The sequence below is a fragment of the Rattus norvegicus genome, chromosome 2 (genome assembly GCF_036323735.1).
Source record: "Rattus norvegicus strain BN/NHsdMcwi chromosome 2, GRCr8, whole genome shotgun sequence".
In the NCBI taxonomy this organism is placed as follows: Eukaryota; Metazoa; Chordata; class Mammalia; order Rodentia; family Muridae; genus Rattus; species Rattus norvegicus.
Genome location: NC_086020.1, coordinates 88,911,064 through 88,924,356, shown reverse-complemented (window position 1 = coordinate 88,924,356; position 13,293 = coordinate 88,911,064). Strand labels below are relative to the sequence as shown.

The 13,293-nt window shown below is 44.6% G+C and overlaps 2 protein-coding genes across 3 annotated transcripts in view; both read left to right on the top strand.

Annotated features, from left to right (window-relative positions):
* LOC134478919 (leucine-rich repeat and coiled-coil domain-containing protein 1-like) overlaps nt 1–12,754 on the top strand; it is a 42,455-nt gene extending 29,701 nt beyond the window's left edge. The window contains exon 10 of the mRNA XM_063282860.1: nt 12,295–12,754. Within this exon, the coding sequence (XP_063138930.1) occupies nt 12,295–12,535 (241 nt within the window). The 3' untranslated portion in view covers nt 12,536–12,754. The remainder of the gene's footprint in view (nt 1–12,294) is intronic.
* On the top strand, nt 2,972–11,948 carry LOC134485875 (uncharacterized). 2 transcript variants are annotated; one of them, XM_063282862.1, is made up of 3 exons: nt 2,972–3,360; nt 8,737–8,904; nt 9,533–11,948. In XM_063282862.1, the coding sequence occupies exon 3, from the start codon at nt 10,624–10,626 to the stop codon at nt 11,506–11,508; it is 885 nt and encodes a 294-aa protein (XP_063138932.1). In that variant the 5' UTR covers nt 2,972–3,360; nt 8,737–8,904; nt 9,533–10,623; the 3' UTR covers nt 11,509–11,948. The 2 variants fall into 2 exon arrangements, with proteins under 2 accessions (XP_063138932.1, XP_063138931.1); XM_063282861.1 differs by having other exon boundaries at nt 8,737–11,948.
* Nucleotides 12,755–13,293: the final 539 nt, after the last annotated feature.

Below are 13,293 nucleotides of genomic sequence, written 5' to 3'. Positions count from 1 at the left end.
TTCAGAGAAAGAGGAATCTCTTAAAAATAGTCACACGGTCTACACAGAAACATCAAAAAAGTAAAAATCACCAATATATGAAAAAGTCAACTCCTTTAGCCATTAGGGAAATATTAATCAATTTTATATAATATTCTTTCTTATCGGAAATGGATTGATATTAAAATTTCGTGTTGGTAAAGATATTAATAAATAACTCTGATAGATCATTACTTGGATTGCAAATGAGTATATCCATTACAAATAGCATAATAAAGAGCCCTCAAAAATATCTAGAACTGCCACAATATCCATATATATATACCATTCCTGAGTATGTATATAGTACAGTTCTGTGATGCATGTAATAACTATGGAGGTCTGGGAACAACTTTGCAGAGTTTGTTCTTTCCTTCTGCTTTCAAATGTATTTCAAAGACCTAACTCAGATATTCTGTCTTGTGTGGCAGAGAGTTTGCATACTGTTTCAGCTAGTTGCCCCCAGATCAAGTCTGCGAGACCCATATTTGCTACCTTTAATTTGAATGGAGAGTCCTGTGAGGCCTTGCTAGTCTGAGAATTGAAATAGTAACATACCCATGCTACTAGGTTTGCCTCAGAAATTAATATGATTGCTTGAGGAGACAATCAGGCAACTAAAGTGGAGGGGAAAATTACAAAATAAAGGTACAAATTCCAAAACTTTGTCCTGCCATTTGGTGAGTTCAAATTAAGAAACAGAAATAATTTTTTAAACAAGGCTTTAAATATGTTATAAAAGGGCTTGACTTTCTGACAAATTTAAATTTATAGAAAATACTGCTAGCATGGCTTCCCAGTGTTTAAGATAAGGATTCCTTTGTTTATATTGGAACCTTATTTTATTAATAAAATTATTTATAAACTTTAACTGAAAAAAGAAAACTATAAATGAACTATCAAGGATGTATAATATAAAAAGATATAAAAATGTAATGGAGATTGATAGAGTTAAAAAACAATAAAAGAAAGGAAAATCTTTCATATGAATTTGACTGTCTCTTGATGCCAGGTGAGGCCACGAGTGGCAAGATTCAGTTGCTTTCAATTGAGATGTTGGCCAAGGGAATCCATGGAAATCCCCAAACAACCCTCGCTGTTGCTGAGACAAAGTGTTGCTCTCTAAAAACCATTCCTAAGGAAAACATCAACATAATTTACTGAGCATTAAGACTGTGTCACTTTCTTGAAGAAGAATGATGTTTTATGTTTAAAAATCATGATTACTCAGAAATTCTAGATAAAATTTAATTAGTAATGTCCAGAAAATTGAGCAACTATCTGAATCACAGGACTCATGTTATATAGTTTGATATCAGATGTCATGGTTGCTTATCTTCCCAGGGTCCGTCTTTATGTTTTTTCTAGTCCTATTCTTCAAATTTTGTCAATCAAAATCCTAAATCAATTGCTTTCTTCTTACCAAGATGATATTAAACTCCTACTATCATATCAGGTTTTCAGATCAATTCTGGAACAAGATTCAAGTACAGTGTCAGCTAGATAATTTAAAGTGAGAAATCGTGATCCCTAATAGAGATAATATATGTTTTATTGTTAGCAGTTACTGGAAATGAGATTTCCTGTGCCTCAGCTTCTTATAAAGATTTTCAAGTACGTGTCACTTAAGAACAGACAAAGTAGAAAAATAAAGCCACACACAGAAGTCTACGAGCCACATAGACTTAATCTGAGAACTCAACACTCAAAAAAACACATTAGAGAATAGCTCTGGACCATTTCAAGGATTATACAAACCTGCTCCAAAACCAGTGAATCATCTGCCACAGCCTAAAATGATAACCCCTTCTAAAAGTACTCCATATCCATATATTTTGATGAATAAAAAGTCACTAGAACAGAAGAGGTGGGACTTTGGAGGATCATGCTCACTCAAACATGACCCCATCCTGTGGAGTTATTTTATGCTTTTAGTCCTACCTCTCAAAAAATTATATTTTCACTGTTAGTATTTCCTGTCTTTCTCACTGTGCTCAAGTTACAAAGAGCTCAGAAATCACCTCAAAGGCATACCACAGAGTCCCTCTCTGTTGACAAAGGCATGATACATTCATGTGTCAAACTATCACAATTGAACTCTGTTGCAGTAATATTAAAAATTGAATCTACCGTCTCATGTAAGTGCCGGCTCTGTTGGGCTACATGGCATCTGCAGGGTATTTTCATCTTAAAGAGCAGAGCATTTCAACCCATGTCAACTAGCCAGCGCATGCTGCCACTGTCTACTATTTGAGCCAGGCTGCAGCCACCCTCCTGCAACTCTCTTGCTGTGGACTCTGCTCATATTCCCAGCATCCGCCCCCTGTGGTTATAGTCACAACTCCCAGTAAACCATTAAAATCAAAACTCAGTAAGCTTGTAATTTAGCAACCAGATTTATATCTTAAATTCTCAATCCACAAAACATCCACATAATAAACTCACAACCAATTAATAATGATATAAACTTTACCCCTAGATAAGAAAAATTGTCCTATAAAAATCCATCCCTTAAGAAATATTCATAACTATCTATGGCCACTTAAGGCCACACAGATCTGGGTCATCCCTCTCTGCCTCCATTTTGGTTCTTCTCTCTTTTCTTCTCTCCCGTCTTACAAAAACTCTGTCCCTGCCTTAATGTTGTCCCAGCCCTCACCTGCACAGAGACATCAACTACAGAATTCCATTGATGAGTATAAGTAATATGCACTAATAACTATAAGAAATGAGGATTGATTTTTGGGAAATGATATAACAGCATATTAATAACGATGGCTAAAGGACAAGATAAAGTTCAAATCTTTAGCCATTTGAATTCAAAGTAAACAATATCTAATTCAGTTATAAGACATTGTCTAGGTATAAATCCATGAAGTAATATTTCATGGTTACGTAATGATATTATAGCAGTAACTGTTCTCTTCAGAGTTATTCTTTGGCAATCTTTTTTTTATTTTTTTTCTACTTTGACATTTTAATTCACCCCTTCAATACTGCATTCTAAATTCTAGAGGAAAACAATCTTAAATGACCAAGAGTTTCACTGCTGAACAATTCTGTTTTGCTTGGCAGAAACTCTTCTGCTGACCAAGTCACATTAGAATGGTGAAGGTTCTTCACTCAGTCATGTATATCAAATGAGGGAAAGTAGGGAAGCTGTCATAATATTTAACTTGTAGAAAAATGCACTCAGAATTTCAGGAACTAAGTTCAGGAAGTTAAGATGAATTGCGTTGTTCCTAACAGGGACAAGTGAAAGAAATGTAGAAACACAGCTGCATCATGAACCTTTTACAGCATGTCTGTCTTGCTGCCCTTTGTACTGCATTATACAAAAAGGTATGTGTTTTGCTTACACAAGTTTTTTTCTTGTTTAGGTGAAGTAATTGAGATAAGACATCACCTGATCCTTCCCATTTCTCATACTTGAAAACTCCTGTTTCTTTCCCACCAATTACCTTTCATATATTGCTATTAGTCCATCAAACAAATAGACTGTTTTGCTCCAAAGGCGTCTTTCAGAACTACTGAAAATACTTCTCCTGATTGGCATCTAGTAACTTGGTCATTGGTATATTTGATGGTTTAAGTATTATTAATAGGAAATATGTTAGCTGCAGTCTTTTAAAGAAGAAATAAAACTGCACTAATTCAAAAGTTAATTCGTTTTCAAACCAAAATTAAGTCCAGACTTAAAATTCTCTTATACAGAATAGATGGCTTAAACAAGGCAATACCCTGTTTGGCAGGATTTTGCAGGAATTGACAGAGAACCATAGTAAAGAAAAACCTCAATTTTTTTAAGATTTGAAAGAGATAAAGGCTAAAAAACATTCAACTCTTGAGAGCAGTAGGATTCTTCCTTGGAAATATCCTCTTACTTAGTGCCACTGAGAGAATAAAGATTTTAAACTATCCCCCACTGGCCCTGCTGTGAGGACAAGTGCACCTCACAGCAAAGAATAACATAACATGTTTTGGGGATGTAGCATGGCTATAGCCACCACAAACCATCTGACCTCGATAAGGCCTGACTCAACAGTCCTGAGAAAAACGAGAATTAGGGTCAGCTTGCCCCAGAAGCAGGGCCTAGAGTTGAACTGAGCCCAAGTTACAAACCAATGAAATGCTTTGTGTAACTGTTGCCAACTACCTATGTAATTTTCCCTATAATTACCTTCCCCTAATTGGGCTCGGGGTCGACTCCTCTGTCACCTGTGTGAGATACGTGTCGTCGCCAGAACTCTGGTTCCTCAAATACACCTCTTGTTTATTACAACAAGACTGGTTTCTCATGAGTTCTTGGGGGGTTACATCATCTTGAGATTTGAGTGGGGGTCTTCCCCACCCCAGTGGTCTTTCACCACGACAGGGACAGGGATTTGTGTCTCTGTTTTGAAATGTTCCTCACTGAACATCCTGTGTCTCTCAGTATTTGAGCAGACTGGGGCCTGATAAACAGAATGTCGGTTTTCTGTCTTGCAGAGCTGGCAACTACCTTTCCTGTGAGTGCAGCATCTTACCATTTACTCAAAAGATCTCTTGCTTTCCTCAGTCTCTGGATTAAACGTTTTGCTCATTTTCTAGGCATTCGTGCTCAGTGCCTACTAGAAGCTAGTTACCTAATTCAACCTTTCTCTTCTGATGCCCAGCTCCGGAGCTACCAAAGAAATGCCTGGCTTTAGCTCTTTTATGGCTATTTGGAATTCTCAATGCTCACAGTGGCTAGATTTCAAACGGTTACCAGTTTGATGAAGTTGGGTGTTCTTTGTTTTATTTCTCTAACTGGGGTTGTGCTGTTAAACATTGGGAAAAAGGAGAATGTGACCATGTTTGAGAATGTTCTGGATGTTAAATTTTCTGATGTCTCAAAGATTACAGTGCCTTTCTCCAAGTGTACTATTCATATGTAGGATCATCAATCGTGATCAAAGTAGCAGCTAAATACATTCATAAAAATACCTGTCATTATGCCATTCAGGTAATTTGAACTGTTAGGACCTGGCCCAAAATGGATCAGTGAAGAAAAACTTCAGTTTTTGTGGTATTGGGGGGGGGGCGGTGATGTGACTGCTTTTTGCCATTGTCCAAAGAGTGTGCCTGAGGTCAAGGTGAAGAGATTTAGATTAATTGCTTTGAAAAAGGAATTCTCAAAACAGCCTGGTGTAACTTCTGTTGTGTAGTTACTAAAATTCACTATTATGAAGAGATTTTAATGAAAAAGGGGAAGTTGAAAAATGAAAAAAAAAAAAAAACCAAAAACAAATATATGGGTCGAGTACTAAAGGGACACCAGGAAGTGAAATGGAGCTGAATCCTGTGTTCAAGGATATTAAATTACATTAAGGACATACTTTCCTTGGGACAAGATCCCACCCAGCTAAATTAGCTCCAGACAATGTAGTACAAACCTTTAATCCTAGGAGGCAAAGACAAACAGATCTCTGAGTTCAAGGCCAGCCTAGAACAGAGCAAGTTCTACATGAAGAAAAACTTAAATCCAGCTGTGTTGGTACACACATTTAATCCCAGGAGACAGGCATACAGATCTCTAAATTAAAGGTCAATCTACAGAGCAAGATCCAGGACAGCCAAGCTTAGGCAGTGAAGGAATTAGAAAAGAGGAAGCAAGTGATAATGTAATAGAACGAGGGAACCATTCTCCTACTCCTGCAAGCAGCAGAACTCAGCAGCTTCAGCCATGTGTCTCTGGCTTTATATTCAAGAGGAGAAGGAAACTACTGGGACAATTGATGCTGGTTAGCAGGAGCTAAGAAAGAAATCAGCATCACTGAGGTGAAATCTTCTGGAAAGTGTCTTCTGAGAGCACAAAGAATCTCTGTTCCTGAGATAGCTAAGGTTGTACCTCATGCTGTAGCTGTACTTGGTAATTTGTAAGAGTCACCCTGGTGGTACTGGTTTTGAAAGCATGAAGAGTAGCTGAGACTGGGCACTGTGAGAGGCCATGGAAAGCCATTTGTGAAGGTGTACCCTCAGTTGCAATTGATGGCCCAGGACTGAAGGGGTCATGCAGAGGAGATAAGGCTTGGCACCATGAGGAGAGTCTGTGAGAGGTTACTGGTGAAGCCTAGTTGCAATGAAAGACCTCAGTGTATTTGAGATGCCAGTACCATGAGATGATCACCAAGAACAGCTGAGGCAGTGGAATGGAACAACCTGAGTGTTACAGAGGGTAGAGCTAGAGAATCCAGCCCTTTGGAGGATCATGTGTGGATCCAAGACATTGAAACAAGCTGCCTTGGAGACTCCGCGATATTTAAGATGCCAGATCCATGGGCTATCTGCTGAGGAAAGCTGCTAACAGGGAGTGGAACCAGCTCAGGAGAAAGAAGTTTGTTACAGTAAACAAAGATGAAAAAGGAGTTGAAGTTCTGAAAAATGTTTTGACATCATACTCTGCATACAAGTCTATTCTAAAAACAAATAAACAAGCCTTTTTAATAAATCGTACTATAATCAACATGTGTTAAGGAAGCAGGCAACCTCCATTTTTCAGCTCTCTATGGCTAGAATTGAAAGACCCCAGCTTAGCAGCAGTAATGCCATTTTGCAAGGCTGTACTTAAGATGACTGGTTCAGGGAAAGGTTAGAACACTGAGTACACAGCGGCTGCCAAGCAGGATGTGTTTGGTTGAAGGCCTGGCAACAGGACGACTGCGGTTGAGCACCTGACAATGGGAAAAGCCCCCCGGGAGAGGTCCCACACCCTGGTGGGGGGCCGAGTCAGCCGTTATGTTTCAGAAAGGTAGCTAGGAAACTCGCCCCCGGGCTGAACCCTTGCCACATTAGAATCCACCAATTATATCCCTGTAACCATACATCTGCTTCTGTATGCTTGCTTCTGCTCCCCATATCCTATAAAAAGCCCATCCTTGGTTCCGTGGGGCACGCCAGTCCCCCGAGTGACTGAAGCGCCCGCAGGTGCCTGTGCCTGTGTATCCCGACAATAAACCAAATCCTCTTGCTAATTGCATCCTGTGGTGTCTTGGTCTGGTCTTTGGAGTTGGAGGGTCTCCATCCCGAGGGAAAGTTCTCCCTGAGAGCTTTTCATTTGGTGCATTGGCCGGGAAAGGAGATCCTCCACCCAGGGACCACCGACCACCCACTGGGAGGTAAGCCGGCCGGCGTCTGTCTGATTCTGTCTTGTTGTGCCCTATTCTGTCTGTTCTGTGAGCGCTCAGCCGGGTCTGTTCTGTGAGCGCTCAGCCGGGTCTGTTCTGTGAGCGCTCAGCCAGGTTCTGTGAGCGCTCAGCCAGGTCTGTTCTGTGAACGCTCAGCCAGGTCTGTTCTGTGAGCACTCAGCCAGGTCTGTTCTGTGGGCGCTCAGCTAGGTCTGTTCTGTGAGCGCTCAGCCGGGTCTGTTCTGTGAGCACTCAGCCGGGTCTGTTCTGTGAGCGCTCAGCCGGGTCTGTTCTGTGAGCGCTCAGCCGGGTCTGTTCTGTGAGCGCTCAGCCGGGTCTGTTCTGTGAGCGCTCAGCCAGGTTCTGTGAGCGCTCAGCCAGGTCTGTTCTGTGAACGCTCAGCCAGGTCTGTTCTGTGAGCGCTCAGCCAGGTCTGTTCTGTGAGCGCTCAGCCAGGTTGTTTGGAATTTGGGCGGGACGAAGAAGGAGCTGACGAGCTCGGACTTCTCGCCCCGCAGCCCTGGAAGACGTTCCAAGGGTGTTAAGGGCCCGACTTTTCGGGGCCCAATCTGGGACTCTGGTTAGAGGAGAAGGATCCGGACTAACGGCACCTCTGTCTGTATTTTTGGCTTTCAGAGGGCCCCGGACCTTTGCCACCTCCATCTGACTTTTTGCTTTCAGTTTGGTACCAAAGCCGTGCAGCACGCCTGTCTGTTGTTTGTTTGACTGTTGGTGTTGTTTGTTTTCTCTGTGTTCTAATCTTCCTTAGAACTAACATGGGACAGTCCCTAACAACGCCCCTAAGTCTCACTCTTGATCATTAGAAAGACGTCCACGACCGGGCACACAACCAGTCCGTCGAGGTTAAAAAAAGGAAAATGGCAGACTCTCTACACATCCGAGTGGCCCACTTTCGGAGCGGGATGGCCAGTGAATGACACATTTAATAAGATCATCGCAAGGCCCGGGGTTCGGTCCCCAGCTCCGAAAAAAAGAACCAAAAAAAAAAAAAAAAAAAGATCATTATTTTACAGGTTAAAGATCGGGTCGTCCACGGACATCCTGACCAGGTTCCTTATATTATCACTTGAGAGAGTCTCGCCTTAAAACCCCCCTCCTGGGCGGAACCCTTCGTGAACCCGAATTGGCCTCCCCTCAACCCCCAGCCTGTCCCCTCGGCCCCGCCCGGTCCGCCGGCCACGTCTTCCTCTCTCTACCTTTGTGAAATCAGAGAAACCTGTCCTCCTGGCAGACCCAAACTCCCCTCTCATAGATCTTCTCTCTGACAGGCCCGGCTAAAACGGAGGAGGCAGAGCCGCCGGCCAGATAAGTTGCCGGGCCACAGTCTGATAAGGGTTTCTCCCCTGTCGCAGGGAGATTGTGCAATAAGCGCGAGGTGATGCCAGATACAACCTCCCAGGCTTTCCCACTTAGACAGGGAACCGGTGGCCAGACCCAATACTGGCCGTTTTCAGCAGCTGACATTTACAATTGGAAACAAAACAACCCTTCTTTCTCCAAAAATCCGGTGGCACTCACCGACCTAATAGAATCTGTTTTACTTACCCACCAGCCTACTTGGGATGACTGCCAACAGCTCTTACAGGCCCTCTTAACCTCAAAAACAAAAAAAAAAAAAAAACAAAGAGTGTTCCTAGAGGCCAGAAAGCATGTTCTGGGAGATGATGGGCATCCCACCCAGCTGCCTGAGGACCAAACTGGGATTTTAATACAGCTGAAGGTAAGGGACACCAACGCCTTTATCGCCAGTTGCTTCTAGCGGGTATCCGAGGGGCTATACGACGCCCTACTAATTTGGCTCAGGTAAAACAGGTATTACAGGAAGCAGGGGAAACTCCCTCCGCCTTTCTAGAGAGACTTAAGGAGGCCTACCGTATGTACACTCCCTATGACCCAGATGACCCAGGACAAATGACGAGTGTCTCTATGTCCTTCATCTGGCAGGCTGCTCCAGATATCAGGACTAAGTTACAGAGGTTAGAAAATTTGCAGGGCTATACATTACAGGATTTATTTAAAGAAGCTAAAAAAAAAAAAAAAAGAAGAAGAAGATAGAGTTCGCAGAGAGAGGGAAGAGAGAGAATTGAGTCGAATCTTGGCCGCCGTAGTTCAGGGCCAAGAAAGGAAGGGAGATAGGGGGGAGCTCGAAAGGGGCTGAAGCTGGATAAAGATCAATGTGCCTATTACAAAGAAAAAGGGCACTGGGCCAGAGAGTGCCCCAAGAAGCCTGGCGGACCCCGAAAGCCTCGACCACGAACCTCCCTCTTGGCTCTAGATAAAGATTAGGGAGGTCAGGGCCAGGAGCCCCCCCCCCCGAGCCCAGAGTAACGCTTAAAGTTGGGGGGCAGCCGGTTACTTTCCTGGTAGACACAGGAGCCCAGCATTCAGTCCTCACCCAAGCTTCAGGACAACTCAGCGAACGGACAGCCTGGGTACAAGGAGCTACTGGTGAGAAACAATACCGATGGACTACGGACCGCCGGGTTCAGCTGGCTACCGGTAAGGTGACCCATTCCTTCTTACATGTTCCGGACTGCCCGTACCCTCTGCTGGGCCGTGACCTGCTCACCAAACTAAAAGCACAAATTCATTTTGAGGAAGGAGGGGCCCGAATAACTGGCCCCCACGGAACTCCCCTTCAAGTTCTATAAATATAGACTATATAAACTGAGACAGGACAAGCCACAATCCCTAGAAATAGACACTTGGGTCACAAATTTTCCACTGGCTTGGGCAGAGACTGGTGGGATGGGGTTGGCGCTCCAACAGCCCCCCTTAATTATACAGTTAAAGGCCACTACAACTCCAGTCTCCATAAAACAATACCCCCTGTCACATGAAGCTTATCAAGGTATAAGGCCTCACATTATGAGGCTTCTGGATCAAGGCATCCTAGTCCCCTGCCGGTCGCCTTGGAATACGCCTCTTCTGCCTGTTAAGAAACCTGGCACTGGAGATTATAGGCCAGTACAAGACTTGAGAGAGGTCAACAAGAGGGTAGAAGATATTCATCCGACTGTTCCAAACCCTTACAATTTGCTCAGTACACTGCCCCCTACACATACTTGGTATACGGTTTTAGACCTGAAAGATGCCTTCTTTTGCCTCCGGCTGAGCCCGAAAAGCCAACCCTTATTTGCCTTTGAGTGGAAAGACCCTGAAATAGGGCTTTCAGGACAATTAACTTGGACAAGACTGCCTCAAGGGTTTAAAAACAGTCCAACGCTCTTTGATGAGGCCTTACATCGGGACTTAGCTGACTTTAGGGTTCAGCATCCCACCCTCATACTCCTGCAAACCTTTTGAACTGTTCATCGATGAGAAACAGGGGTATGCTAAAGGGGTCCTAACACAAAGGTTGGGACCCTGAAAACGCCCTGTGGCCTACCTGTCTAAGAAATTGGACCCTGTGGCCTCCGGCTGGCCACCGTGCCTAAGGATGGTGGCTGCTATTGCTGTCCTGATCAAGGACGCTAGAAAATTGACTTTGGGACAGCCACTCACCATCCTAGCACCCCACGCAATAGAGGCCTTGATAAAGCAGCCCCCAGACCGCTGGCTCTCTAATTCCCACATGACCCACTACCAAGCCTTGTTACTGGATGCAGAACGGGTTCAGTTTGGGCCCGTAGTCGCCCTCAATCCTGCCACCTTGCTTCCTCTACCAGAGGAGACAGAACAGCATGACTGCCTACAAATCCTCGCAGAAGTACATGGAACCAGGCCGGACCTATCGGACCAGCCTCTTCAGAATGCTGACCACACATGGTACACAGATGACAACAGCTTCTTGGCAGAGGGAGAGCGAAAGGCTGGAGCTGCAGTCACTACGGAGGACAAAGTGATTTGGGCGAAAGCCCTGCCTGCAGGTACCTCCGCACAACGGGCTGAACTCATCGCCTTGACTCAGGCGCTCAAGATGGCAAAAGGTAAGAGGCTAAATGTATATACAGACAGCCGTTATGCCTTTGCCATGGCACACATCCACGGGGAGATCTATCGGAGGCGGGGGCTGCTCACATCTGAGGGTAAAGATATTAAAAATAAGGCTAAAATTCTGGCCCTCTTAGAAGCCCTATTCTTGCCCAAAAGACTGAGTATTATACATTGTCCAGGACACCAGAAAGGGCACAACCCAGAGGCACGAAGAAACCGGCTGGCCGATGCCACGGCGCGAGAAGCGGCCATGAGCAAACAAATCTTGCCCTTAAATAGCCCAGACCAACCCACGCCCCCACCAGTGGGACAAACCAGTTGGGTTTATGCCCATGAGGACATAGAGCTCCTAGAAAAAAAATGGGGGCCATCTACCACCCTCAACTAAAACAGTGGGTCTACAAAAAAAAGACAGTTATGCCAATAAAAATGACTTTTAAATTGATCTCCTTTTTACATAAATTAACCCATTTGGGGTTTAAGAAGATGAAAACCTTACTAGATCGGGAAGAGATAAATCTGTGGGTTTTTTTTTTTTTTTTTTTTTTTTGAATCGGGACAAAGCGATACAAAAGGTGACTGAGAGTTACAAAGCATGCGCTCAGGTTAACCCGGGAAGGACCATGATTGGACAAGGAGTTCGTCCTAGGGGACACCGTCCCGACATCCATTGGGAAATTGATTTTACTGAAATTAAACCAGGTATATATGGATACAAGTATCTCCTAGTGTTTGTAGACACCTTCTCAGGATGGGTCAAAGCCTTCCCCACGAAGCACGAGACTACAAAAATGGTCACCAAGAAGCTCCTCGAGGAAATCTTTCCCAGGTATGACATGCCTCAAGTGTTGGGGTCGGACAACGGGCCTGCTTTCGTCTCCCAAGTAAGTCAGTTGGTGGCCAAATTGTTGGGGATTGATTGGAAATTACATTGTGCCTATAGACCCCAGAGTTCAGGTCAGGTAGAACACATGAATAGAACAATTAAAGAGACTTTATCCAAACTTACGCTTGCAACTGGCTCAAAGGATTGGGTGGCCCTCCTTCCCCTAGTTCTATATCAGGCCCGGAATACCCCGGGCCCCCTTGGTCTAACTCCTTTTAAAATAATATATAGAACACCACCCCCATTTGTCCATTTCTTTGATTCAAACATTGCTGATTTTGCTGACAGCCCTTCTCTGAGGGCCCATTTACAGGCCCTACAGATTGTGCAGAGAGACGTCTGGAGACCTTTGGCCGCTGCTTACCAGGACAAGCTTGAGCATCCGGTGGTGCCACACCCGTTCCAGATTAGAGACACCATGTGGGTGCGCAGACACCAGACCAAGAATCTCGAGCCACGGTGGAAAGGACCCTACACCGTCCTCCTGACTACCCTGACCGCCCTAAAAGTAGACGGAGTCTCGGCTTAGATCCACACACCACACGTCAAGGCAGTCCGGTCTGAGGAATTGACTAATCACAACACTACACCCCAGACATGGAGAGTTCAGCGCACTCCAAACCCCTTAAAGTTAAAACTCCTACGTGGCTCCTCCTAGCCCTTTTGTGGCCTAGAGTCAGTGGGGGAATAAGCCCCCACCAGACAGAAATTTCTTGACCAAGTCGAGTGAAAGATTTCACTCAAAGTTGGCAAAAAAAAAATGGGGGAATGAAAGACCCCAGCTTAGCAGCAGTAACGCCATTTTGCAAGGCTGTACTTAAGATGACTGGTTCAGGGAAAGGTTAGAACACTGAGTACACAGCGGCTGCCAAGCAGGATGTGTTTGGTTGAAGGCCTGGCAACAGGACGACTGCGGTTGAGCACCTGACAATGAGAAAAGCCCTCCGGGAGAGGTCCCACACCCTGGTGGGGGGCCGAGTCAGCCGTTATGTTTCAGAAAGGTAGCTAGGAAACTCGCACCCGGGCTGAACCCTTGCCACATTAGAATCCACCAATTATATCCCTGTAACCATACATCTGCTTCTGTATGCTTGCTTCTGCTCCCCAAAATCCTATAAAAAGCCCATCCTTGGTTCTGTGGGGCACGCCAGTCCCCTGAGTGACTGAAGTGCCCGCAGGTGCCTATGCCTGTGTATCCCGACAATAAACCAAATCCTCTTGCTGATTGCATCCTGTGGTGTCTCGGTCTGGTCTTTGGAGTTGGAGGGTCTCCATCCCGAGGGAAAG

What these genes read in the sequence shown, in the direction of transcription:
- LOC134485875 (XM_063282862.1), top strand. Translation starts at nt 10,624, where the DNA reads ATGGTGGCTGCTATTGCTGTCCTGATCAAGGACGCTAGAAAATTGACT.